The sequence below is a fragment of the Lagenorhynchus albirostris genome, chromosome 13 (genome assembly GCF_949774975.1).
Source record: "Lagenorhynchus albirostris chromosome 13, mLagAlb1.1, whole genome shotgun sequence".
In the NCBI taxonomy this organism is placed as follows: domain Eukaryota; kingdom Metazoa; phylum Chordata; class Mammalia; order Artiodactyla; family Delphinidae; genus Lagenorhynchus; species Lagenorhynchus albirostris.
Genome location: NC_083107.1, coordinates 83,351,342 through 83,378,266, shown reverse-complemented (window position 1 = coordinate 83,378,266; position 26,925 = coordinate 83,351,342). Strand labels below are relative to the sequence as shown.

At 43.9% G+C, this 26,925-nt stretch overlaps 2 protein-coding genes across 7 annotated transcripts in view; one reads left to right on the top strand and one right to left on the bottom strand.

Moving 5' to 3' along the window:
* Positions 1–3,026: 3,026 nt before the first annotated feature.
* ID2 (inhibitor of DNA binding 2) lies at positions 3,027–5,428 on the top strand. Of its 2 annotated transcripts, XM_060169456.1 has the most exons (3): positions 3,027–3,512; positions 3,829–3,892; positions 4,664–5,428. In XM_060169456.1, exons 1-2 carry the CDS (start codon positions 3,165–3,167, stop codon positions 3,883–3,885), a joined length of 405 nt encoding a protein of 134 aa, XP_060025439.1. In that variant the 5' UTR covers positions 3,027–3,164; the 3' UTR covers positions 3,886–3,892; positions 4,664–5,428. The 2 variants fall into 2 exon arrangements, 1 of the variants encoding a protein (XP_060025439.1); XR_009544139.1 differs by having other exon boundaries at positions 3,027–3,892.
* A 21,045-nt stretch (positions 5,429–26,473) lies between these two features.
* KIDINS220 (kinase D interacting substrate 220) overlaps positions 26,474–26,925 on the bottom strand; it is a 97,826-nt gene continuing 97,374 nt past the window's right edge. For 3 of the 5 annotated variants that reach the window (XM_060168505.1, XM_060168507.1, XM_060168509.1), the window contains one exon: positions 26,474–26,847. The gene's annotated coding sequence lies outside the window, so the exon portion shown is untranslated. The remainder of the gene's footprint in view (positions 26,848–26,925) is intronic. The other 2 variants (XM_060168506.1, XM_060168508.1) reach the window with 1 other exon arrangement.

Below are 26,925 nucleotides of genomic sequence, written 5' to 3'. Positions count from 1 at the left end.
CGCGCTGCCGCCGCCGCCGCCGCTGCCAATTCATCACCTGTCAGGGATCACTCGGGGGGTCACGGGCGGAATGGACACAGCTGTGAGAACAAAACCGGGGGAAAGAAAGGCGAGCGCTCCCAATTGTGCCAGATGTGCAGGGAGGACCTTGAGACCGCCCCCCCCGGCCCCCCGCAGGCTCCTCCCGCCCCCAGTTGCATCACGCGGGGATTGCAAAGGCGGCCCAGCCGGCCCGGTGCGCCCGGCCCGGAGCTGCTTCTGATCACAGCGAGGGGCTGGACGCGCTGGGAGCCGGCGGCCGAGCCCCGGGTGGAGACCGAGGGAGTGAGCCCTGGAACCAGGTTAGGGGAACTTCCAGGGCAGGCGTGTGGCTTTAAGTGGGTGTGTGTGTAGGGGGGGGAATTGCATCTCCACCCCCCCCCCACCGGAAGCCATTCACACCTTCCCACCAGCCACAGATCCAGCAAATCCAGGGCCCTTTCTACAGCTTTAAGAGTCCTCAAATGCAAACCCACTGAGACACCAATTGACAGATTTTTCAATGCTTTGTAACCCACCCCGAAAATGCTCCAACACCGTTTTGCCGATGAAAGCATAATTTTAAAGGTAATTTCGTATTGGGTTTGCTGAGACAGACATACTAGTAATTCAAGCCTTTTTTTTTTAATCATTGACTTATACAGCCTCATAATCCCCTTAAAATGATCTTTAAATGAATGTAGAACTGGGTAGCGTGCCAATCGAATCGAATTCAACACAATCAGGCTGACTGGACTCTGACATGGCCGCTAAAGAAAGAAACACCAGAAAACTTTAACCATATTTAGCCATTTTACTGCATCAGGGTACAAAAATGATCATGGGAGAAGGCAGTGGCTCAGTCAGCTTTGCAAGTGTGTAAAGTAATCCTGCACAACGCTCATTAGGAACCAGCCCAGAGCCTGACTGTAGGGATAATGAGGCTGGCACGGATGTTAACATACGGTGTCCTTGGAAAAAGCTAGGAACGCGTCAGTATCTCAGAGCTGCAATGTCCAAGAATCACAAGTAATAATTTGAGAATCCCAAAGATGTTTGTTTACGTTGGCTATTATTGTAAAATAGTCAAAGTATAACATCATGAACCAAAATAGTGTCAAAACAAAATCTGTTCCACTGTGGCACGTATGTGACAGAAACACATGCACACAAAGTACATCAAAAGGCTCGAACTGTCGGGGACTCGGGTATGAAATCATTTCCAGACTTAATATCGGAGAAGAGGTTGTTAATGGAACACTGTCAGGAACAGAGTCGCAGGCAGCCTTTGCCCAGCCAGGCCCTGAGCAGATTTCTCTGCTGGTCAGGAAACCACCATCTCCATCCTCCAAACTGAAGTGGTTGGATTTTCTGAAAGTGACATCCACCCTAGCGCCACCAACTCTCCCTCCCTAAAGAGACGCCGTGGGGCAGGCACATGGCTGCAACTGGTGTCCGAGACCAGACCAGCTGGCTCACCGGTGACGAATTAATCATTCACTGAAGGAAAAAATACTGTATCCCCATTATTAAGCTTTGCTTTTTCTCCAGTTCTGCCCTCTTCCTCTTTCTTAAATGCAGAGGAGGTGGATGGAGATTGAGACAGAAAAGTAAACTTACCAATATAATATTTTGTCAGATTTTCTAGCATATTCTAGAGAAATATGATTTTCAAAACACACAACTAATTTATTGTAGTCTTCAGTTAAGCTAGAATTATGTGTGAATTTACTGAAAAGGATTTGAGTAAATAACTGCAAACTTTTTTTTTTATTTAGACCGCAGGAATGAGGTCTTAAAATATGTCTAGAAAAAAGAGGGGCGGGGGAGACACAAACTGAAGCTGTTTCCAGTCCTAGTGCTGAAAAGATTCCCAACCTGGTACCTGACAGATTTTTTTTCTTAAATAGTGTGAAGATATCGACCAATGGCTGGGGCCACCTACCTATGCAAAAATTTAAAAATACAGCAGGCGCTGGAATGTGACACCAGAAATCACGATTTGTGCATAATTAATCACCTTACTGTGCCACCTACATTGCAGAACACAGATCAGCAGCCTCTCAAGGGCAGCGTATATAAATACAGCTTCAGTATACAAGTTTTCCTAATGATTTCCGATTACTAGGATCATTATAATAGCGTTCCCAGCTCTACAAAAGGAACCCAGAGTCTTGCCTCTCAGAGCTCCTTAGCGATCAGCATGGTTTCCAATAAGTACTCATTTTACAGAGTTTACAATAATGCCTCCTGCGTCACTCCGGGTTGCACGATCCCACACTAAACCTGTCGCTGAATGCGCGCGTGGGTGTTTTTGGTTTTGCTTTTTACAAAGCTTTTCCTTATCTTAAGAGACCGAACTCACTCTACAAAAGTCACTTGTCGATGGCAAACTTATTTGCGTTTTCACTTTCTTCAGAAATGCTTTCTATCTTGATGACATTCCGTGAGGCGCAGGGAACGGTGGTGACTTTCCCTCTGCTGTGCAGACCTAGCCTGTGTCGCTGTGATTTTAGGGATGCTGAGAGCTCCGAGGTGTAGAGGCTTCGTCGGGGGACACCTTACGGGGAGGGTCCTGCCTAGCCATTGGGAGTAGAATTAAGATGCACATTTAGATTCCCGGGGTCTCCGTCTCCCCCTCCCCCACCCTGTCCGCGACCGCCTTCTCCCTTTTCTCCGCTCCTCTCCTCCCCTGTCTTCCCCCTCTCGCGTGCTCCCCTCCGCTCCCCTCCGCTCCCCTGCACTCCCCTCCGGCCCGGCGCTTACTGTACTCTATTTACCACCCGAGCTGGGCTCGCGCCCGCCCCGCCCACCCCGCGGGGATTGGCTGGGAACGCGGAAGGACCGAGCGCTCGCCTCGCGCCTGCGTCCGCCAATGAGGGAGCCCGTCAGGCCTGATGGACACGCTGACTTCCACCAATGGGGACGCAGGGAAGCCGGATCGTGTTGCCCCGGCGAGCCCTAATAAAAGCCGCCGGGCCGGGCTCTCAGCTTCATTCTGAGCCGAGCCCGGTGCCGAGGGCAGGTAGCTCCGCAGACGGCGGCGGCGGCGGCGGCGGCGGCGACGACGGCGACGGCGGCGGCGGCGGACTGAGCTCCGGGGCAGCCCGCTCCCTCCTCCCGGTCTCTCATTCCCCGCGATCAGCATGAAAGCCTTCAGTCCAGTGAGGTCCGTTAGGAAAAACAGCCTTTCGGACCACAGCCTGGGCATCTCCCGGAGCAAAACCCCGGTGGACGACCCGATGAGCCTGCTGTATAACATGAACGACTGCTACTCCAAGCTCAAGGAGCTGGTGCCCAGCATCCCCCAGAACAAGAAGGTGAGCAAGATGGAAATCCTGCAGCACGTCATCGACTACATCTTGGACCTGCAGATCGCCCTGGACTCGCACCCCACTATTGTCAGCCTGCACCACCAGCGGCCCGGGCAGAGCCAGGCGTCCAGGACGCCGCTGACCACCCTAAACACGGACATCAGCATCCTGTCCTTTCAGGTAAGACCTGCTCCCGATGCCCCACTCGCTGCCGCGCACCCCCAGCGATGCCTGGGCTGCCCCTGGCAGAGCCATTGTCCAGACGGCCGGCCGTAGTCGGTGACTTACAGATGAGCTAATAACTTTATTATTATTATTTACAAATATGGTGTAGATTGAGTCGGGCGTGAAATTACTGGTAAGTTCTGACCTGTTAATGCATCTGTCTTCGAGTCTCAATGTAGTATTAACGTGTTTAATGGAACTTGCTGTTTTAAAAAAGGCCCTTTCTCCTTAAGATTGTCTAACGTTGTGCCTCTTATCTCCTTTTTCGCAGGCTTCTGAATTCCCTTCTGAGTTAATGTCAAATGACAGCAAAGCGCTCTGTGGCTGAATAAATGGTGAGTGTTCGCTTGTGCCTCGCGTTGAACTGGCGCTTGGAGTGTGTGTGTGCGCGCGCGCGTGTGTACTTGCGTATCTGTAAAAATGTTGGCTTGGTAAATGAATGTGTACTTCGTTGTATTACACGTAGTACATTGTTTACACGTACTCTAGACACGAAGGGGCCTCTAGCTCCTGTTACTCAAAATCCCACGACATTTACCTTTAAAAAAAAAAATGATGCCAGTAACTTACTCGGAAGGTGGTGGAGACAAATGTGTACTGGCTTCTGTGGGCATGTAACATACTCCGGCTGTTTTCTGCTATCGCTCTGGTACTATGAGGTACTAACCTCCATATAATTAATCTTATCGCCGCAAATTCCATAGGGATCCTCCTTCCCAAAAACTGCAGCCCTCTGGGATTCAGCTAACCCGAGCATTGCTGCCCTGTGCCTCAGACCCTGTGATGTGGGATTCCGACTTCCCTATCTGTTAACGAAAGGGCTGTTTTCAATCAAATAATTGTTACAAGAAGCAGACTGGCGCCTGTGAGCACTGCCGTTGGAGATCCAAATAAGAGATGGCGTTGGGAAGCTTTTCCCCCGAGTCTCTGCTATTTTAATGTTGAATTTGCGCTGTCCAGGCCGAGTGTGTGTGTTGCATCTGGACGCCGGGGTTTGCCCAACGTTTGAGTGTTTGGTTAAGTGTTCAGACTGCGGCTTCCTCCTGGCACCAGTCTGCCGCCTCTGCCCTTAGGTTAAAATCTCCTAACACCCCCTTCTCTCCCAGTCTTTTGCAGGCGCTGACTTTTGTTTCCTTTGCACAATAACAACAACAACTCCACAGGCTCTTTTAAGGCGCTGAACTCACTTTTCAACCCTTTCCCAAGGAGAACAAGTCAAAGGGACCTTTTTTAAAAATGGAAGGAAAACTAAGAATGATCAACTTCCCCAGGGTGTTTTCTGACATGGACTGTGATATTAGTTATTTATGAAAAAGACTTTTAAATGCCCTTTCTGCAGTTGGAAGGTTTTCTTTATATACTATTCCCACCATGGGGAGCGAAAACGTTAAAATCACAAGGAATTGCCCAATTTAAGCAGACTTTGCCTTTTTTCAAAGGTGGAGCGTGAATTCCAGAAGGATCCAGTATTCAGTTACTTAAATGAAGTCTTTCGGTCAGAAATTACCTTTTTGACGCAAGCCTACTGAATGCTGTGTATATGTTTATATATAAATATATATATATTGAGTGAAACCTTGTGAACTCTTTAATTAGAGTTTTCTTGTACAGTGGCAGAAATGTATATTTCTGCATACAAAGTGTAATGATGTACTTATTCATGCTAAACTTTTTATAAAAGTTTAGTTGTAAACTTAACCCTTTTATACAAAATAAATCAAGTGTGTTTATTGAATGGTGATTGCCTGCTTTATTTCAGAGGACCAGTGCTTTGATTTTTATTATGCTATGTTATATAACTGAACCCAAATAAATACAAGTTCAAATTTATGTAGACTGTATAAGATTATAATAAACATGTCTGAAGTCAATACCTGACTCTGAATGATTTTTAAGATTCTCTTTCTGTCTCTATCGCGCCATTTTATTTAACCCCTCCTCCTTCATCCCTTCTATCACCCCCTAAGTGTTGGAAACCTGTGTGCTGAGAAATGCCTTATCGGATGTGTGGTCAGGGCTATCGCTTAGGGGCAAAGGGCCGCTGCTGCTTTTTAGGAGAGCTGACAGGGGCTGGGAAGTTTATAAACCCAGAAGTTTCTCTAAGTCCGTCAAGGAAAAATTAGTTCTCTGCTTTGGGGTTGGGTTTCAAACCAAGGAATTGCTGTGGTGGTGACTCCTGAGAGGTAGACCATTCAAATAAATGTGGACTCTGGAGGCCTACGTGTCTGTAGATGTCAAGACACTTCTGGAGTAAATGAAACTGCTGTGAATCAGAAGACAAAAGACTCTCTAGAATTCAGAACATGATTTTAAGATTTAGAGGAAGGGCAAAAAGAAACCCCTCAGTGCCCCTGTCTCCTTATGACTCTTTGCCCTGGGAATTCCGCTGTAACCGGCCCTGAGCTCCAGCCTCTGCGCGCTGCCCCTGTGCCGAGAAGGACGGGGCCCACGTTCCAAGACAGGTGGCTATTAAACCGCCCTTCACCCTTGACTGCGCCGCCGCACTGCCTGCCCAGGCGAGGACAGAGTATCAGCCGGCTGTTTCCACCGCAGCCCTCACGTGGCAACCTTTGGACCCGGCTTTAAAATATATAGTTAGTATAGATACGTGTTTAAAATTTATATGTGTACGTATATTTATATTCTCAAATTGGAAGACACTTCCGCAGGGGTGTGAGGGGAGGGGGGCAGGTTCTGGAAGCCCGGTCCCGGGAGGACTGGAACTGGAGAAGGAAGCTGGAGGACAGGCGGGCGAGGATAGGTGTCTCACCTGTGGCCACTTTCTCAGGCCCAGCCGAGCCGGTGCTGGGTGGCGCCACCGAGTCTGACCTGGCGGCTGCGGTGTTTCCGGCCCTGACACTGAATCTATCACCAGTGAGCAGTGAGCGCCGGGTAGGGGTGGAGGATGGGGAGAGAGGCAGCCTGGGGATCTTAGCTCGAACCCTGCCACGTTCCTGCATCCTCGGCAGCAGTCCCGGCCCTGGAGCCTCCTTCCTCTTGGGCTGGCGCCCTGCAGCCGGCCAGGGCAGCTCTGGACATCACCCTCGCCCTGCCCGTCATCCCCATCGTGGACATCATGCTAGTCCGCAGGTGGGCCCGTCCTTTGATCCGGGCACAGTACCAGGGCCGTCGTTGTTGTTGATAATCATACCCCCAGGGAAGCGGGCTCTGGCTGTGGCACCTGGGCGCAGCCGGTCACCCGACCCACGCCTCCCTTCAGGCCTGTCGCCTGACGTCCGTCCACCTGTCGTCAGCCCCTCCGGCGCCCTGCACGACAGGCCACCCTGCGTGGGGCTGGACCCGGGTGGGGCAAGGGCGGGAGGAGGGAGGACAGGTCGCTGCCCACCCCCGTCCTTTCCTCTGGGCGGGGAGGCGGGGGGACTGCGCAGACGCCAGCCCCGGGTTGCCCCCAGCCTCGATGACCCTCTCGTGGTCGTCTCAGATGGCGAGGGGATCTGACCCCGGCGGAGGGTCTCGTGCACGGGCTCCCTGGCTTTGCGGGGGAAGCTGTGTGTCCGGGGCGGGGTTTTCGACAGCTGCACTGTCACTGGGAGCGGGGGACCGTTTGCAAGTTTTGGACGACGACCTAGAGTAGCAGCAGCTTCAAGGGAAAGAGGCACCCTTCGGAGGGGACTTTTCGCGGCGGAGGCCGGGCGGCCCTTCGGGGTCCGGCCGGTGGAGGCCGAGCGCCACCTGCTGGCTGGCTCGAGGAAGGCAGTTCGCGAGCGGGGTCTAAGGGGCCCGGGGCTTGGGGGCTTGGAACCCGAGTTAATCAGCTGGAGAGTTAGGGGAGAAATCACCGGGGAGACACAAGCTTTTGAAAATGAATGATGATGTCATGAAAGCCTATTTCTCTAGCATGTGTACAGTCGTTTCCACATGGGACTCTTATTTCATCTTTACTACTTCATAACTTGGATACGATCCCCTTTTACAAACTAGTATCTACCACTAACTCTGCAGTAGGTACTGTCCTGGATTTTAATAAAAGTATCAGACATGATCCCGGGCCTCAAAGAGATTATAACCAGATTGTGCAGAAAAAAGAAATGTGAAGTCCAGTGAAAGCCAGAACGTTTTCCCTTCTCTTTCCTTAAGTTTTTGTTTAATTTTATTGTTTCTGAATTGCTTGATAACCTTAGCCAGGACCTCCAATGTTGTGTTAAAGAAATAGGGGTGAGTGAGAGTGGGCATCCTTGTCTTATTCCAGATGAGAACAGGTCAAACTCTGTTATGTGTGAGAACAGGTCAAACTCTGTTATGTGTGAGAACAGGTCAAACTCTGTTATGTGTGACCTGGCTCTAGGATTTTGCTGTAATATATAGTCTTTATCAGTTTTAGGAAGAACTCTTCAATTGTTACAGGGTTTTTTTAAGAATTTTAAATCATAATTTGGGGGTGAATTTGGTAGAGTAGTTTTACTGTATTTATTGACATAATTTCTCTAATGTATGACACTAATTTTTCTGATGGTAACTACCTTTACATTTCTGCACTAAATCCTACCTGAACATGATGTATTATTACTTTTTATAGACACTGTTGGGTTCTGTTAGGCAATATTTTACTTGGAATTTTTGAGAATGAAATTGAGCTGTGGTATCTTATGCAGTCCTTACCTAATTTTGGAATCAAGGTCACGCTGACTTCAAACAATAAATGTGTGGGTCAGATTGCATTTACTTTTAGTCCTCAAAGCCATGGATAAATCCTCAGAGCTGGGCAGACATGTGGTCTCTCCATCCTACAGAAACTGGACTCAGATATGTGATCTGAGTGAACAAGGGCACACAACAGTCAGTGGACAGAGCAACTCAGCCCAGTGTTTTACTGGAATGGAGAAGGGGCTTCTGAATTTAATAGGAAATAGCATTCTTGTTAATAAAAAGCTATACCGTGGAGCTTTAAAAAAAAATTCAAGGATCATTATTTATGGGGCTTGCTCTCCACAGTGTGGGCACACAGCTCCAGGACCACCCAAACAGTCAAATAGCCTGACTCACCACCCACCCTTCCCTTTCTGTCGCTCTCTGCTGTTGGAGAGGCGCCTCCAGGCTCTGAGTGTCCTTCTGGAGATGGTTCTGACAAGGCTTTGAATGTCCTTCTATTTCATCATAAAGATAATTTGGGACAGAGGCAGCAAGATCTGCTGAGAAGCTTAGCAGCAGGTGTTGTGTTCAGTGCCAACTACTGACATAGGCACTCTGAGGGGTACCAGCCTGAAGTCACAAGAACGTCAGAGAACTCTGCAGAGGACACGTGGAGCGAGCTGATTCAGAGTGAGGGGCATGCACACATCTGTGGCCGTCCTGGGTGAGGGTGCCAGGCTCAGCAAGTTAGGGGCATGGGCCCAATAGGAATGGAAAACAAGGGTTTGAACCATGTGAAGCAGGACATTGCAACCGAGACCACCACGCAGAACCCTTGAAGGCCTGCAATCTCAGCTAAGGTATAGACTAAAATAAAATATTACTCACTAGCCCAGGAAGATTGTAAGAAAGTCTGTCTGTCAGCCTGAGCTCAGGCGGGGAAAGAAATATCTCCCTTGCAAATTTATAGCCGTAGATCTGCCCTCATGGGGAATGGGGGTTCAAATATATACTACCCAGTTAGTTTCAGAAATTCTAATGCTGATAAATTAACATAAAAATGGGTCCTGGCTGTTGATGCTTCTGGGGTGTTTGGCAGTAGCAAATACAAAACTTCTCTGGAGAGAAAAGCCCTCCATACAGACCGCACAAAATTCTCATATTTAATGGCTTGCTGAACGTAAGTTTACAATTAAAAAAATTTTTAAACCACTGGAAAACAATTTACCATGTGAGAAAGAATCAGTAGATAGAATGAAGAGAAAGATTAGGAACAAGAGAACTATAAAGGATGAAAGTGACTAAAATGATTAAAGAAATCAAAGAACTAATTGAAAACATAAGACAATCCCAAGATATAGTTATTGAAGTTGAAAACAATGCAAAAGTTAAAACCCAGATGAAAAACCACTGGAGCATTTCTATACACTAACAATGAACAATCTGAAAAGGAAATTAAGAAAACAATTCCACTTACAATAACATCAAAAAAGAATAAATACTTAGGAATTAACATAACCAAGGAGGCAAAAGACTAGTACAATTAAAAGTACAAAACATTGCTGAAGAAATTAAAGAAGACATTAAAAAATGGAAAGATATCCCATGCTCATGAATTGGAGAACTTAATATTGTTAAAATGACAATGCCACCTAAAGCAATCTACAGATTTGAGGCAATCGCTGACAAATCACAATGGTGTTTTTTGCAGAAAAAGAAAAATCCATCCTAAAATTCATATGGAATCTTAAGGGACCCTTAAGCTAAAACAATCTTGAGAAAGAAGAACAGAGTTGGAGCACTTACAGTTCCTGATTTCAAAACTTACTATAAAGCTCCAGTCATCAAAACAGTGTGGTATTGGCATGAGCACAGGCATCATGATCAGTGGAATAGGCTAGAGAACCCAGAAATAAACTCTCACATATGTGGTCAAATGATCAACAAGGATGCCAAGACCATCCAATAGGGAAAGGACAGGCTTTACAACAAATAGTGCTGGGGAAATTGGATAGCCACATGCAAACGAATGAAGTTGGACCCTTACCTAACACCATATACAAAAATTAACCCAAAATGCACTAAAGACAATAAACATAAGAGCTAAAACTATAAAACTCTTAGAAGAAAACATATGGCATAAGCGTCACAAAACTGGATGTAGCAATGATTTGTTGGACGTGACACCAAAGGCACAGGCAAAAATAAAATAAAATAAAAATAGACAGGGCTTCCCTGGTGGCACATTTGTTGAGAATCTGCCTGCTAATGCAGGGGACACGGGTTCGAGCCCTGGTCTGGGAGGATCCCACATGCCGCGGAGCAACTAGGCCCATGAGCCACAACTACTGAGCATGAGCATCTGGAGCCTGTGCTCCACAACAAGAGAGGCCGTGATAGTGAGAGGCCCGTGCACTGCGATGAAGAGTGGCCCCCGCTTGCCACAACTAGAGAAAGCCCTTGCACAGAAACGAAGACCCAACACAGCAAAAATGAATAAATTAATAAAAAATAATAATAAAAATAAAATAAAAATGAACAAATTGGACTTCATGAAAATTTAAAACTTTGTGTATCAACGGAGGCTATCAACAGAGTGAAAAAGCAACCTATGGAATGGGATAAAATATTTGCAAGTCATATATCTGCTAAGGGATTAATATCCAAAATATATAAAAGGGATTAATATCCAAAATATATAAAAGGCTCCTAAAACTCAACAACAGCAAAAACAGCCCAATTCAAAAGTGGGCAAAGGACTTGGATAGACATTTGTCCAAAGAAAATATATGAATAGCCAATAAACCTTGAAAAGATGATCAATATCACTAATCATTAGGGAAATGCAAATCAGAATCACAGTGAGCTATCACTTCACATCCATTGGGATGGCTGCTATCAAAAAAAAAAAATGCACCAAACCCGTCCCCCCCCAGCCCCGAAAAGAGCAAGTATTGGGGAAGATGTAGAGAAGTTGGAATTCTTATTCACTGTTGGTGAGAATATAAATGATACAGCTGCTGTGAAAAACAGTATGGCAGCTCCTCCAAAACTAAACAATAGAATTACCGTACGGTCCGGCAATGCCACTTCTGGGTATACACCCCAAAAAATTGAAGCAAGATCTCAAAGAGATATTGCATGCCTGTATTCATAGCAGCATTATTTGCAATAGCTAAAATGTGGAAGCAACCCACGTGTCCATCAACAGATGAATAGAAGGCAAAATGTGGTCTATACATACAAAAGAATGTTATTCAGCCTTAAGAAGGAAGGAAGGAAATTCTGACACATGCTGCAACATGGGTGAACCTTGAGGACATCATGCTAAGTGAAATAAGTCAGTCACAGAAAGACAAATGCTGTATGATTCCATTTACATGCAGTACTTAGAGTAGTCAAAATCATAGAGACAGAAAGTAAGGAGGGTGGGTGACAGGGGCTTGGGGGAGGGGAAAAGAGGGAGTTATTGTTTAATGGGTATAAAATTTCCATTTTGCAAGATGAAAAGAGTTCTGCAGATGGATGGTGGCGATGGCTGCACAACAATATGAATGTACTTAGTACCACTGAACTATACACTTAAATGTACTTAAGGTGGTAAATTTTATGTTATGTGGGAGATAGGTCTGAGGAAATATCCCAGAACGTAGCACAAAGAGATAAAGATATCACAAATATGAAATCAAGGCCAGAGACACAGAGGATAGAATGAAAAGATCCAACACAGGACAAACTTTACTGAGGGTCGTGGCAATGGAGGGGAGTGAGCAAGCAACTTGAACTTGAACATTAGACATGTCTAAATAGTAGACAAGCCTTTAGTCAAGCTGGCAGGCCACACATATATCCGTCCTAAAACTTGAGAAGAAAAAGTTCAACAACACAAGACAAAGAGTTCACAGATGAAGTAATAGAGTGGCCTTTAAACATACGAAGATCGTCAACTTCATTCATAATAAGTGCACATGGATACGACATGAGATATCAGTTCTCACCTAGCAGATGGACAAAAGTCCAAAAGTGGCCACGTACTGTGTTGACAAATCCTGTACATTGTTGATAATAAAGTGGTACAACCCCTGTGCAGAGGAATTGGATGATATCTAGCAAAATCGTATATGCATTTACACTTTGACCCTGCCATCCCACTCCTAGGAATCTATCCCAAAGTCACAATGCAAAAGTATGAAATAATAGATGCTCCAAGTTAATAGATTTGGCTTTGGCTTTTTTTAAATTTTATTTATTTATTTACTTAGTTGCGCTGGTTCTTAGTTGTGGCACGTGGGCTCCTTAGTTGCGGCATGTGAACTCTTAGTTGCAGCATGCATACCCTGGGTCCAGTATGCAGATTTCCAAGCACTCCCCTCCCTGGGACGCCAGCACAGCCAGCAGGACCCTGGGAACCCTCCCCTGCACCAGTGAGCAGCATCCCCTCCTCAAGGCTTCTGGGTCTTAACCATTCCAACAATTCCAGCCTTTCTCCCCGTGCCCTCAGCCCAGACAGGGACATGCTTCCTGCAGTCACTACCTCCCTGCTACCTCCTTAGAGTTCTTTTTTTCCTTTTTCGGTTCCCTAGTTAACAATTGACACTGAGTTGACAATTGTATTCTCTCTGTGGAAGTTCCTGCCTGGACTCTGGCTGGTCCATTGGGCCCAACCCCTCAACCTCCCTATACAATGTGGAGCCCGTACTGCTCAGAGGAGAAACTCCAATGGCTCACCAACTCTTGGTTCGAAAGGGTACATGCACCCCGATGTTCACTGCAGTGCTGTTTACAATAGCCAAGACGTGGAAGCAACCTAAGTGTCCATCGACAGATGAAGGGATAAAGAAAATGTGATATATATATATATATATATACACACACACACACACACACACACACACACACACACACACACACACTAGAATATTACTCAGCCATAGAAAAAATGAAATAATGCCATTTTCAGCAACATGGATAGACCTAGAGATAATCATACTAAGTGAAGTAAGCCAGACAAATATCATATGATATCAATTATATGAGGAATCTTAAAAAATGATACAAATGAACTTATTAACAAAACAGAAACAGACTCATAGACTTAGAGAACGAACATATGGTTACCGCGGGGGAAGGATGGGGGGCAGGGATAGATTGGGAGTTTGAGATTCACATGTACACACTGCTATATGTAAAATAGATAACCAGCAAGGACCTACTGTGTAGCACAGGGAACTCTACTCGATATTCTGTAATAACATAAATGGGAAAAGAATTTGAAAAAGAATAAATACATGTATAGGTATAACTGAATCACTTTGCTGTACACCTGAAACTAACACAATGTTGTTAATCAACTATGCTCCAATATGAAATAAAAATTTAAAAATAAATTAATAAACAGCAAAAAATAAATAAAATAGAATTTTAGTGATATATTGGTCCTATATTGCTGCATAAGTAAGCACCCCAAAACTTAGCAGCTTAAGACAGCAAGTGTTTCTTACCTTGTACGGTTTCTGAGGGTCGGGAATCAGGAGTGGCTTTGCTCGATGGCTCTGGACAAAGACTCTTGACTCAAGGCTGCCAGCGCTGGAGAATCAGCTTCCAGACTCCCTTGTGTGGTTGCCTCTGTTCCTCACCGGCTTTTGGCCAGAGACCCTGGGACCTCTCCGTAGGGCTGCTCACAACAGGGCAGCTGGCTTCCCCCAGGGTGAGGCAGGGAGAGAATGTCCAAGACAGAAGCTGCAGCCTTGACCCACCAAATCTCGGAAGTGACGGACCACCACCTTCGGTCACACAGACCAACCCGGGTACAAAGAGGGGGGACCACCAGGGTGTGGGTGTGAACAGCAGAAGGTGGGGTCCCTGGGGCCATCTTGAGAGTGGCTACAAGGTCTTTTTATTAAGAATGTTGGCTGAGGGGGTGGGGTAGGATCAGGGCCAGCCTGGGGGTCCTGATTCCTTTGCTGCTGCTGACAGTGGAGAGAACTCACAGTCTGGGCAGGAGCTGGAATCCGGAGGTCCCAAAAGGAGGAAATGGCCAACTTCCTACCACAGGCACCATTTTAGAAGTTCCTTGGGAACATTTGGTGGAAATGGCAGTGATAATTTTGGCCGTGGGACTCCTCCAGTCTATCTTGCTGTGTCACTAAAACTCTCAATTTAGGAACTATGCTGGCATTTCCTCCAGCTGATAAGATGTCTAGATGTCAATGGACTACATGTGTATTTTTTAGTTGCAGCCAATACATTTTAAACTTATTAACAAGACCACAACTAACTTGGTTTTTTGAACTCAAGAAAAAATAGCATATTAAGTAACCACACATCGTAGAGCATCATAACTCATTGGATCATTTTACTTTTCCCAAATATTATTCCCACCTGATTCAATACCTGGCTATAAGCAGAACCTTGAAGTGAGGTAAATAATATTTTCACTTCTACAACGGGAGGGATAATTTGGGCATATCTAAAAGGCTAGCTAGCTAGATAGAAAGATAGAGATAGGAAACCATACTATTAAATATTTTGGACTTGAGATGATTATTCTATTGATAAATGGAATGGTAAGGTATAACAGCCAAGGATAAAATTCAGTTCTTCCTTCCCCCTGCCCAGCTATCATATGTATTTTAATTACTGGAAACATATTATACACAATTGATAGTGTTCTCCAGTCTCACCATTGAAAGTGACACCCTTCAAGTCCAAGTGATCGGTTGAAGTAGATAAAAGGACCAAAGTTCTGGAAATGTTGAAAGTGGCCCTTGGGCCATTTCCACACCTTTACACACAGGAAGGAGGTAGCTTTTGTGTGGCATCTAGATAAAGACAAGGGACTTGAATTCTAAGTCTTATGTTGATATGCAATCTAAAAATAGTATATATTGATTCTTATACACTTCAACATTTTCTGTGTAAGGCCTTTACATTCTTAGTTATAGGCAAGAGCCCAAGTTTTCTGAGATTCCATAGCCAAACCATCAGTGAAATAGGAGGAAAAAAAAAAAAAACAACTCTTACTGGAAGCCATATGCAAGAGAGAGATAGTGACAATGTCTGAAAAGAAAGCCATTTCTATTTTTTACATCTTTTTCACTACAGTAAGGGTGTAAATTTTAACTGACATTTCCCAAGGAAGAAAATCATTCTGGGGGGGGGAAAAATGCAGGCAATTACACACCAAAAGTATGTTGAAGGCTTCAATGTTAAGGGAAAATATCTACTTCATTTCAAATATTTTCAACCAAGACAGTTTCTTGCCCCAGACTAATTCTCACAGGCACTGAATGGAACACAGAGCTTCTGGGCAGCCCACGGGAGGTAAGGCTGCAAGCATTCGACCCTTGGTGCTGGCATCCCCCAGCCCCGGGAGGTGTGGGCAAGCATGTGCACTAACTAGGTCTCAGTCTCACTAGAAGCAAAGCGAGCGATCCTTTCAGCTCCATCATGCTCCCTGTAATTCTCCTGCCCTGGGAGATGAACGGCTCTCTAAAATCAGGCTGGACGCATCCAGTGTGTAAAAGAGCTATTTTTCCATCCGTTTTTCTGCCGTGACAGAGTCACAGGAGAGGATTTATTTGTCTTCCTTATCCCTGTGGTGATCCGTGACAGTTTGTATTTTCCAAAACTGACTGCAAAAACATTCCTGGACCCACGTGCTCTTCTAGAACTTTGTCACTCCTGCAACAAGAGGTGGAGTCTGTCTCCTGGCCCTGAACCTGGGCTGGACTTTGTGAATGCAACAGCAGAGGAGCTCTGTGAATTCCAGGGCTAGGTCATAAGAGGTGATATAACTTCTGCCTGATACCCACTCTCTCTCAGTCTCAGGACATTCACCCTGGGTATGTAGCTGCCATTTTGTGAGGAAGCCCAAGCTGCAGAGAGAGAACCTGTGTAGGGGTTTTGCACTTACAGCTGCCTCCCCAGCTGCCACCATGTCACCCATCAGACCTGTGAGCAAGAAAGCCTTTGAGAGGCCTCCGGCCCTGCCACCATCTGACCACAACTGCATGGGAGACCCTAAGTAGGAACACTTGGCTGAGCTAGTCAATCCCAGGACTGTGATAAAAATATTTATTATATACATATATATATATATATATATATATAAAATATATATAATTGTTGCGGTTTTTGCCAATCAGTTTGGGGTGATTCCTTACATAGCAATGGATAACATGAACATGATCTGAAGAGGTGAAGTATCACACAGTCTAAGAATTATAATCTCCACATTTTTTTTTGGTATAACCTCCTTAAAGGATTTTGAAAAACCATGTATGTGCTCACACAGTTTTTAGTTGTCACTTAAATTTTTGTAATAAGTTTGCAAAATAAATTTTCACACAAATTCATTGCACTATTCTCTTAAGTGTGTCTCCTGGAGTATCGGCGCAATTTGATAGCTGTGATTAACCATATTTAAAATACAAGAACCATTTCTTCTTTAGAAGTCAAAAATTTCACAGTTTCTTTTTCTCCCTGAACTAGTATTTCTATCTACTTCTCCCACAAAATTTTGTTCTAATGTAATATATGTTTGCATTTAAAAATCATTTATTACCCTATTATGCCTTTCTGCAAAAGAACATATATATATTGAAATTATAAACATTTTTGTTTCCAGTTATCACAAATCCTTCTTCATGTTTAAATCCTTTTAACATTTTTATAAACATTAAGATAATATTTTCCAGGAAATACATTTCTTAATGATATTTTCAATTATTTTAAGTATCCATGGATGAATGTTACTTTTGTATAGAACGAGCCAGAGTTCAGCATGAATTTTAATCCTGGTATTTTTGTTTGAATAGATTTAAGTGCCAAGAAACCTCACTCACACAAAGAAGTAGATGGAATTGGAAGCTGTTTTGATAGAACAACGTCATTCTTTCATAACTTCTTCCAAGTTATATGCTAGAAACTATGTAGCAATTCATTATCAAACTTTATTTTTAGTATTCTACCCCGTGACAACTCGATTACATCTAGCTTCCATTTTATTGGTAGCAAAGAACTGGGAATCACTGGGCTTGAACATTTCCCCAAAGATGATCTAGGGAACAAAAGGAGGAGGGGGTTTAGATGGCCTTGGAAGACTTTCAGCCAACCTTCCATTTTTCATCCCACTTTCACCTCTGCCTCCAGGGGGCGTCCCTGGGCTCCCAGAGCCTTTCAGGGCGTTTGAGGGCCCCACACATCACGTCTCTTCTCTTTAGGGGTCTGTTGGCAGGCACCCAGGATATAGATTGTTTCTCTGATAAGTCTCCTCACCCCCCTGGCCTTTCTGGATTACAATATTTGTTGAAACTTCTCCCCTACTGTCATCTTCCTTCCTGAGCTCTTTGACCTTACAGGTTGATACGTCAGGATGGAGAAGAAAGAGATGCATGTGTTCATTCTCCCATTCCTGACTGGTAGTGAAGTAACTAGCAAACAGAAAGCGCAAGTACTTAGACTTAACCAAATGAGTGTCTTTGCTCTGAAGACCAGCCTCAGGTGGCTCTCCTCCTCTGGAGTCATTTAAACAGGAACCCCATCGTTTTTTTTTAATGTGCTCAATGGTGGATTTGCTTTATTGATATTTCCAGAAGTCCTTTGGAGGAAAGGGCCTTAATTAAGCAAGGCCCTTTACAGGATGGAATACTGTCCTACACATTGCTTGGGGTAAAAAGGATTTGGGGTGGGATATATTTGGAAGAGATTGCACATCATTTTCTTTTCTTGGAGTTTCAAAATATACATGGAAAGCTCTAAGAAACTGTGTAACAAAAAAACCTAGAGACTGTCATACAGAATGAAGTAAGTCAGAAAAACAAATATCGTATATTAACGCATATATGTGGAATCTAGAAAAATGGTACAGATGAACCTGTTTGCAAGGCAGAAATAGAGACACAGATGTAGAGAACAAATGTACGGACACCAAGGGGGGAAAGCAGGGTGGGGGTGGTGGGGGGATGAATTGGGATTGGGATTGACATGTAGACACTAATATGTATAAAATGGATAACTAATAAGAACCTGCTGTATAAAATAAAATTAAATTTAAAAAAACCTATTTGATTGGACTTTCTAAACTTATTGGACCAAAAATCCAGTTTTTCGTGTAATACCTGCCGACATCCTCACCTAACCAGCCTTCCACAAACATCCCAAGGGAAAGGCTGAACTAAGTGATACATCTGGTAACCGATTTTGGCCAGACACTGTTTCTCAGAAAGCCCCCTTTCAACTGGATCCTGGATGTGGTGAGGCCGCAGGCCCTGTGCAACCCTCTGCTTTGTGGGCACCCTATGGACCGTCAGCACACGTGTGTGACGAGCTGGATGGACTCTTGACCCCCGGGTTTGAACGTTCCACAGATGGCTGAGGGACAAAGCAACGGGCCTTTTATTTGTGACTTTGACATGTGCGCTTTTGTGGATATTGGGAATGTTGTAATTTTCCAGTGCAAACTTTGACACTTTGTTTCTGGGTCACAGAGAAAACACCACCTTTCAGCGCCAATTACTGTTTTCCTCAAATCCATGCTATTTTTGTCCAGTTTCCTTTGAAAGACCAGAACAAATGCTAAGCCTTTGATTTCTCCACTTGTCATTCGAATTCATGGTACAGATTTTAAAGTCTTACCTTGTGTTCAAGTTGTCTTTCAGAACACGTGACCGGCTCCCCGAAGTACTTCTTTCCCCAGCCCTTGTCACACTGCTGTAGTCACAGCTCTTCCCTTTTTCATGATCGTGTAAGTGACTGACGCTTACCTGGCTAGTCATCAATATCTTCTACACATTGTTTAATTTTCAAGGCCACACTCTCACTTTTGATGTCATTTCATTCCAATCAAATCGCTCTTTATCTATTTAAATTTTACATGAAAATTTGACTTCACATAATCTTTGATAGTCTTTGCTCCAAATAGTGGTAATTCCTTTTAAGCCAGTGCATAATAATACATTCTTCTATTTTTTTCAAGGCTGCTAGAACAAGATTAATTTAGACAATGTTGAGATTAATCCTGCTGCAAGTCAAAACAAGTTGCAACATGCAGGAAAACACTCTGAGTCCCATTTTTAATTTACAAATTAAGGGTGTTAAGACTTGACTCTTTTAAGGTCTCTTTGGAGAGCTCTATACTCCTGTATGTCGCTAAAGCTCGACTCTTGGGCTTCCATAAGTTATGCAATAACATTCTTAATCACTTATCATTCATTAGATTTTTCTAAAATTCTTGAGATTCAATTATCTTTCAACTTATTGCAGCTCTTTCAGTAATAAATTCCGTTAACTTGCTAACCACCAAGTTCAAGTTTGACTTTTGGCCCAGTGCCTTGCGGTGGCTGCGTGCACGAAGCTACAAGTGGACGTTCCCTTGGGTTGCAATAAGCTTTAAAGGATACTCCAGACAAGTATACTTCAATAGAAGATATTGTGCCAAGAAAGTATAGCATGTGAGGAAGAAAAGAGCACGCGCCTGAGCACGGGAGGAAGTGAGGACAAACTCACAAAAATAAGGACCATCTGTGAAGTTAGTTTCCTGAAGATCCTTGTAGTATTCAGGGAAAACAAGGTAAACGGACAACTTTAGCTTAGAAATCAATTTGCACAGGAATAAATTGGGACCATGCTTTGAAGGGCCTTGAATGTCCATCCAAGATTACTAGAATTGGATACTTTGAATGACGGGGGAGTCATCGCCACTAAGGAGCCGGAGGTGAACTCTGCGTTTCAGAGGCTCCACTGGCATTCGTGGGCAGGAATGAAGAGGGGGGAGGGGAGAGGCAGGCGATGCTGGTGGCTAGATTCAAGGTGGAGGGACCCTAAGGGGATGGTCTGAAGAGACACTACAGAGAGGAGCTAAGAGCCTGGTGACTGACGGGGCCAGGGGATGGGAGAGAGAGAGGAAGTGAAGATTGACTCAGTTTCTGAGCCTGAGTAACGGAGATAATTATGGCGCCAGTGACAAGGAGGCAACCACAGCGGGAGAGCTGGTCTGGGGGACAGCTTTGAGCTCTGTTTTAGGCAAGCTGTACGTGAGGCGATGGCCGACATCTGGGTGGGAGCATTCAGCTGGCGCCGGAGGAGAGGGAGGTCAGAATCTAGGGCTTGCTGGGCACGTGCACGTTCTCCCCGTCACACCCATCAGGGTGCCAGGGCCTCCATCACAGCTGTTTTCTCCTTGCATCATCCCAAAATAAAAGGTCCCGATTTTAGTCTGTTTCCAAATGACAATCTCTTGTGTTCACTCACTCCCGGCTCCTGATACCTTGGTTAAGGTTTCATGATTGCTGCAGCAGTCCAGACATAGAAGTACCCCCGGGGAGGTTTAGAGATATGATAAACCAAAAGAGTCTTTTCTTTCTGCAGTTTTCTTCTGATGGCAGAAACACGTGTCTTTAAAAATAACTCAAATCCAGAAATTTGTAATAAAAACTCCAAACCCTTGCACATGTACAACAGGAGACATGTAACGCTTATTCATACAAAACTTGCAATAAAAACTGGAAACAACCCAATATCCAATAAAGTAAATAGATACGTTATACATGTTTATAGAACAGAATACTATTCTGCAGTGAAAAGTTAATGAATGGCAACTATGTACATCACCAGGGATAAACCTCACAGACAGCGTTTAATGAAAGAAGCAAGTCAAGGATAAACACTAACAGTATGATTTTATTGATACGAGCTCAAAATCAGGTAAAATTGTTCAAGGATACATACGTACATAAGTGGCAAAAGCATAAAGGTAAGCAAGGAAATGATTATCACAAAGGCAAGAGAGTGGTATTTGAGGGGTACTTCCAGAAGAGACACACACGGGAGACTTCTAAGGTGAGGTCACGGGGTGGAGCCCCCAGGGATTAGTGCCCTGATAAAAGTCACGGGAGAGCTCACTTCCTCCCCTACCCCTGCTCTCTGCCACACCACGACACAAGGAGCGGTCAGCGGTCTGTAACTTGGAAGAGGGTTCTCACCAGAACCCGGCCGTGCTGGCATCCTGATCTTGGACTTCCAAACCCCAGAACAATGAGACATAAATTTCTGTTATTTATAAGCCTATGGTAAGTCTATGTTTGTTTGTTACAGAAGCCTGAGCTAAGACAAAGATAAAATGAAGCTAAAAGTGGGGTGAAAGCAAACCATCCTATGTAGCACCAAAATATTTGTAATGATACGACCACTTTATAATTTCCTCATCTGTAAACTTGAGGGGCTAGACTAAACGACCAGAAAGACTTCTCACTCTACGTGCTCATGCTCATCCCTTCAATATCACCTAAATGGCTGCAAACTGAGCTCACATACATCACTGGAGGGGCAAAAAGGGATAGCTGGGGATACACTAACTCAGTGTTAGACCTGGCTTCAAATTTCTGCTCTAACCCATAATGGCTGTGAGCCACTGGGCAAGGTTTTTCACTTCTCTCAGCTTTAGTTCCCCATTTGTAAGATAGGAAAAGTATCTGCTTCTCAATATTATTGCAAAGATTAGGGAGCTAGTGACTAAAATATAACAGGGTAGTGGGGAAGTAGTACCCATTATCAAGGGAGGAAGCCCTCTTTCCTCCATCACATACTTTTTTTTTTTGCGGTATGCGGGCCTCTCACTGTTGTGGCCTCTCCCGTTGCGGAGCACAGGCTCCAGACACGAAGGATCAGCGGTCACGGCTCACGGGCCCAGCCGCTCCGCGGCATGTGGGATCCTCCCTGACCGGGGCACGAACCCGTGTCCCCTGCATCGGCAGGCGGACTCTCAACCACTGTGCCACCAGGGAAGCTCCATCATGTACTTTTAATAGATGAAGAAACTAGAGCTGACAAGTACATGGCCATCGGATAGACAGCAGAGCCAGGCGGTCCATAACTCCAGCCTTGTGACTCACTTCTGTGTTTTTTCACCTGTGATGTATTGACCAACCGACCCACCATTTCAGTGATGGGTCAAATCAGCTATCTGGCAAGGTCACATTTAAATACACACATGCACGGGCACATGTGCGCGCGCACACACACACACACACACACACACACACACACACACACACACACACACACACACACACACACACACACACACACACACACACACACACACACACACACACACACACTTCCCCAGCCCCAGTTTAAACATGCTGCAATGGTTATGTTTATACCAAATGGACAGAGCTCAGTTCAGGAGATCTGGTCAGTGAGGACAACAGAGCCAGACAGAGGGTTCATTTCAAGATACACAAGGATTTAAATAAAAGCCCAGATGGCCTGCAGATCTGGACTCCTTTACTGCCTGGCACTGCGGCTGCAGGGTTCACAGGGAGAGGACGGAAGAAGGAGATAGAGCTTCCGTGGGAAAACCCAGGACACATTCTCAGAGCCTGAAGACTCAGATGTGTTTAATACTCTCCACTAACATTTTCTACAACAATGGAATATGGAAAACAGAAGCACCACAGACCCACGTAGGACAGAGTGATGGGTACTGGCAGAAATGAAGTCAGCACCGTGTTGGAAAAATTATCAGATTTGGAGTCAAAAAACTAGGGTTGGTGTCTTTGTTCTGTTTACTAGCTGAGTGACCTTGGGGGTGGGAGGGAAAGAGGGCTCTCAAACTCCCAAATCTTCAGTTTTCTCAAAATTAAGATAATGACAATAATACCAATAGTTTAGGGAACGGCTACAAAAATCTAACGCATTGTTGTCATGTAAAAGTTAAACGTCTGTGTCTCAGTCTCCTTATCTGTAAACTAGGGACAATGATAGCACTTACATTATAGGCTTGTTAGGATTTAATAAGTTAATCCATGTGAAGTGCTTATAACAGTGTCTGGCTCAAGTAAGCACGCAAATTATTAGGTAGATGATTATATTAAACTAAACTGTCACCTACCACCATCTCGATCCACTGTCTATCCACTGTTCCAGATGTGTCTATTGGTTTCTTGCCTTTAGTGACTAGTTGTCATTATGAAAGACAGAGTTCCATTTTGCCTATTTTCTTTTCTTCTTAGGAGACAGTGACCAAAATCATTAAAAAAAAAAAACCTCTACTGCAATAATGATTTTTTAAATAGACATATATTACTTATCTATTAACATTATTAAGCATTAATACTATTTAATAATAGAATATAAAGAAAAATACATAGAGTGGTATTTAAGATTGTAATCTAACACAGAATACTGACAATAGAATAGACATATAGAAGGGCAAGTGTTTGTATACGAAAGCCATATGACAATAAGACTGCAAGTAAAATGTATATATCCAACACTATGTGCAAACTTTAATGTAATGGTCTACTTCATGAATAATAATGGGATAAAGGATGTTAAACACAAAACGTAGATTTTTAACCAAAAACTGAACATCATTCCAAAATAACTAGTAGGAACAAAGATGTTTGATGTTTAAAAAAAATGATTTTTCCCTATAAATACTGTTTACATGGATATAGATTTTTTTTAAAGACTTTTATCTTTCTTAAACCCCAAACCCTGGTTTAAAACAAGTAAAAGACAATGGTGATGGTACGGCGAACAAAGCTATAATTAAAGTGCATTTTGGAAAAAAATGTAAGAATTGACTTTAGCTAAAGCCCCCAGTTAGCTAAAGAACAATGAAGACAACTGACATAAAGAGACAGCATTCCGGAACCCCACTGCCTGGGCTTGAATCCTGGCTCTGCCACTTAGTAGCTGTGTGACCATGGGAAATTACCCAATCTGTCTCTCAGTTTCTCATTCGTAAATTGAGGATAGTAGCAATTAAGTCATGATGCTGTTGTGAAGAGTAAATTAGTTAATAGATGTAGAGATCTTGGGAAAATGTCGGGCACATTATGTGTTCAATAAACGTAAACTTTTAAATTATAACAACTGCATAACGATACTTTAAATATCCCAAATGAATATAGAATAATAACTGATAAAAACAAATATTCAACACAAAATGTTGACTTTGGGGGGTCAGCTGAACATAAATCAGCACTAGTCCATTACTATTGCTAAAGATCACAACTCAACGTGACCACGGCATATATAATATTAAAGTAGCATCACGTTTCATCAATCCAAGCAAGACTCCATCAACTGCAGGATCTGTCATTACTTTAGGAAACATTGAGGGGGAAATGCTGCCGTTGATGCTGTGGCTTATATTTCAGAAAAGTCAAAGTATGAAAAAATGTGCACCTTGGAATTGATGCACCTTGGAATTGACCAGTCGGAAAAAAACTGGAAAGTGGTCAACAGCGTTAGATTGCAGACGGGTTTGTTTAAACAAAATGGTAGACATACAGTCTAATTTTCCCGTTGCCTTCTAAGGGTGGGAGCTGCATTTCCTGGACAGGAGTGGCCACTAATGTAAGTTTAGCTTCTCTTCAACTACCAGTTCCTGCACTGGGGGCAGGAGCCTCCCAGGGACCACGTCCTGCCCCGGCTGCCAGGTACCAGGAGGAGGAACCGGGAGCCCCTGCGTTGCTCTAGGAGGCAGAAAGCTGAAAGAGTTGGTGGTGACGGAAGGTCTGTACTTACCACCAGATCCCAAGAGTCAGGGAGTCTGGGTGGCCTGAGTCTTTGGATTACTAAAAGGTTCTAGAGAAATTGTGAAACTTTATTCTTTTCCCCATTCCCAACCTTGCTTAGTTCTTCCTGCAACCCACTCCATATTAGATATTTGCGAAGTTTCTGGGGATGTAAGGAAAGAACTGGCTGATTGAAAACTACCTAACCCTAAAACCCTGAAATCCTCAAACTCTTCCAGGTTAGGTGTTATTTTAACAGACTTCCCTACCGGAATGAAAAGCAAAATTTTAAAGAGATGTCTTCAAAAAACACTGCTACTACAGCTGAAAACAAGATGCGTCACAGTGTTGAGTCTGCCATGGATCATCCATGTCAAGTACCTAAGTGGCCAGGTGCCTATGAACTTCAAAAATGTTTGCTCTTCCTCCAGGGCATGCAGTTCACCGAATTCCCCAGCCTCCCTTGCCCCTCAGCACGACCAGGGTACTTAGGAAGGCCGATGGGATGGGCAGACACCACTTCCCATGCATGGTCCTCCACCCTCTCTCCTCCCCTGCACATCGACAGAACACAGAAGATGGGGCAGAGGACTCTGAAGCCTTGGAGGCTGGTGGAGCCACAGAATGAAGGAATCTGGGTCCCTGAATCTTTGTGAACTGTTACAGGAACAAGAAACAAACTTCAAATGTGTTAAGTCAATGAGATTTTGAGGTTGTTGTTTAGCCTACCTTAATAAAGAAATTTTCTATGAACCCACGATGGCCCACTCGTGTATAAAAGTCAGTAGAGAATCCCAGTATAACACATGAATTCTAGTTCAAATTTATCAGAGTGGTCAACCTGAGATAAGGAATGAGAGACAGCAATGAGAGCTGGTCAATGAAAATAATAACTAAAAAAAAAAAAGGTTGGAAAGCTGAGCTAGAGAAAGGATAAACCTACATATCAGATTTGGGGGGATGGTCCTGATGTTAAATATCCTCACTGTAATGATTTATCCCCATTTGGGCTCAGAGAAAACATGCTCACCATAGCTAAGTTATACCTAAAAATATTTCCAATATTCTTAAGTTAAATGTAGGATTGAACCATTTTAATTTGATTCTATAACTATATTAATTTATAAGATGGGCATCTCCACAAAGGACTAAACAAAGGGCTTAAGGCACACAGGCGGTTTTAAAATACATCCATGTAGAACAGATAGCCTAGCACTTTAAAGTGACCACACTTAGCAAGATGGGCTGTGGATGTTCCTCCCTGAGAGTTTTTAACAAAGCATGGTGTTATGTCCTGAAAGATTCCCAGAGTCATAAGCTGAAAAGCTTATAGGGCCAGACAGGTAGCAGGTGGCTATAAAGTGATAGGGAAGGGCGGGGCCTGTAAGGAACTACAGACACACACACAGTATGAAGGCATTCAGCATTTTTACAATGTGTGGGCAGACTCTCCTAGTTTAGGTATACCTTATTCACTCATCAAGTACTGACTGAATGTCCACTGGCTATCTGAAATCCAGGATTTGGCCTTTCTTGAGGTTCCTTTCCCATCCTAATGCTCTGAAGAATGTTTTATGGTAAAATGGATGAATACATGACAACCGATACAAAACTTAAGACACAAAAAGAGAGAAAAGAACCCAGGTAAAAGAGAGAGGGAAAAAAACACAAAGAACTCAAAAAGCAAATAAATTCTTTAAAAATAAAGAGAGTTAAATTCGCATTAAGTATAACAATATACAGTCTACAAATTCTCAGAAACACAGCTAAAAAGTCCAAGTGTCAGGAACTATGGTAATCTGAAAATAACAATCTAAATTTTTATTAGACATTTGACCAAGAAGATGCTATAAGATATGAAATGTCAGGTTATGTAGAGTTTATTTACATGCGTTTTGCTATACATTTGGGCTTCTATCTAAAATTTTACAAAAGGAACACTTCATTAAAATGAATTCAAATTTTACAACTACTTGGAACAAAGAAAACTGGCCGAGGTGACAAGTCTCTCTTCTTCAGTCGACTGGATAGCAGGCGTACTGAGTGGCAGATAGAATCTTCATTACCCCCTTGTGTCTGGTGAGGAAGCCAGCAACTGGGAGAAGGTAACCGAATTGTGAGGAGGAATGGTCTATGGGCAGGGTACTAAGATCTAGAGCCCTTCTTGCCTTGAAAGGAAATGAGGTAAATAAGTATGAAATATATGTTAAAATTAGAAAATGATAGTGGGTAATCAAGACAATCTT

Bases quoted from the DNA above. Each gene is read 5' to 3' on its own strand.
- ID2 (XM_060169456.1), top strand. From the start codon at position 3,165: ATGAAAGCCTTCAGTCCAGTGAGGTCCGTTAGGAAAAACAGCCTTTCG. The intron at 3,513-3,828 runs GTAAGACCTGCT...CCTTTTTCGCAG, and splicing joins TCAGCATCCTGTCCTTTCAG to GCTTCTGAATTCCCTTCTGA.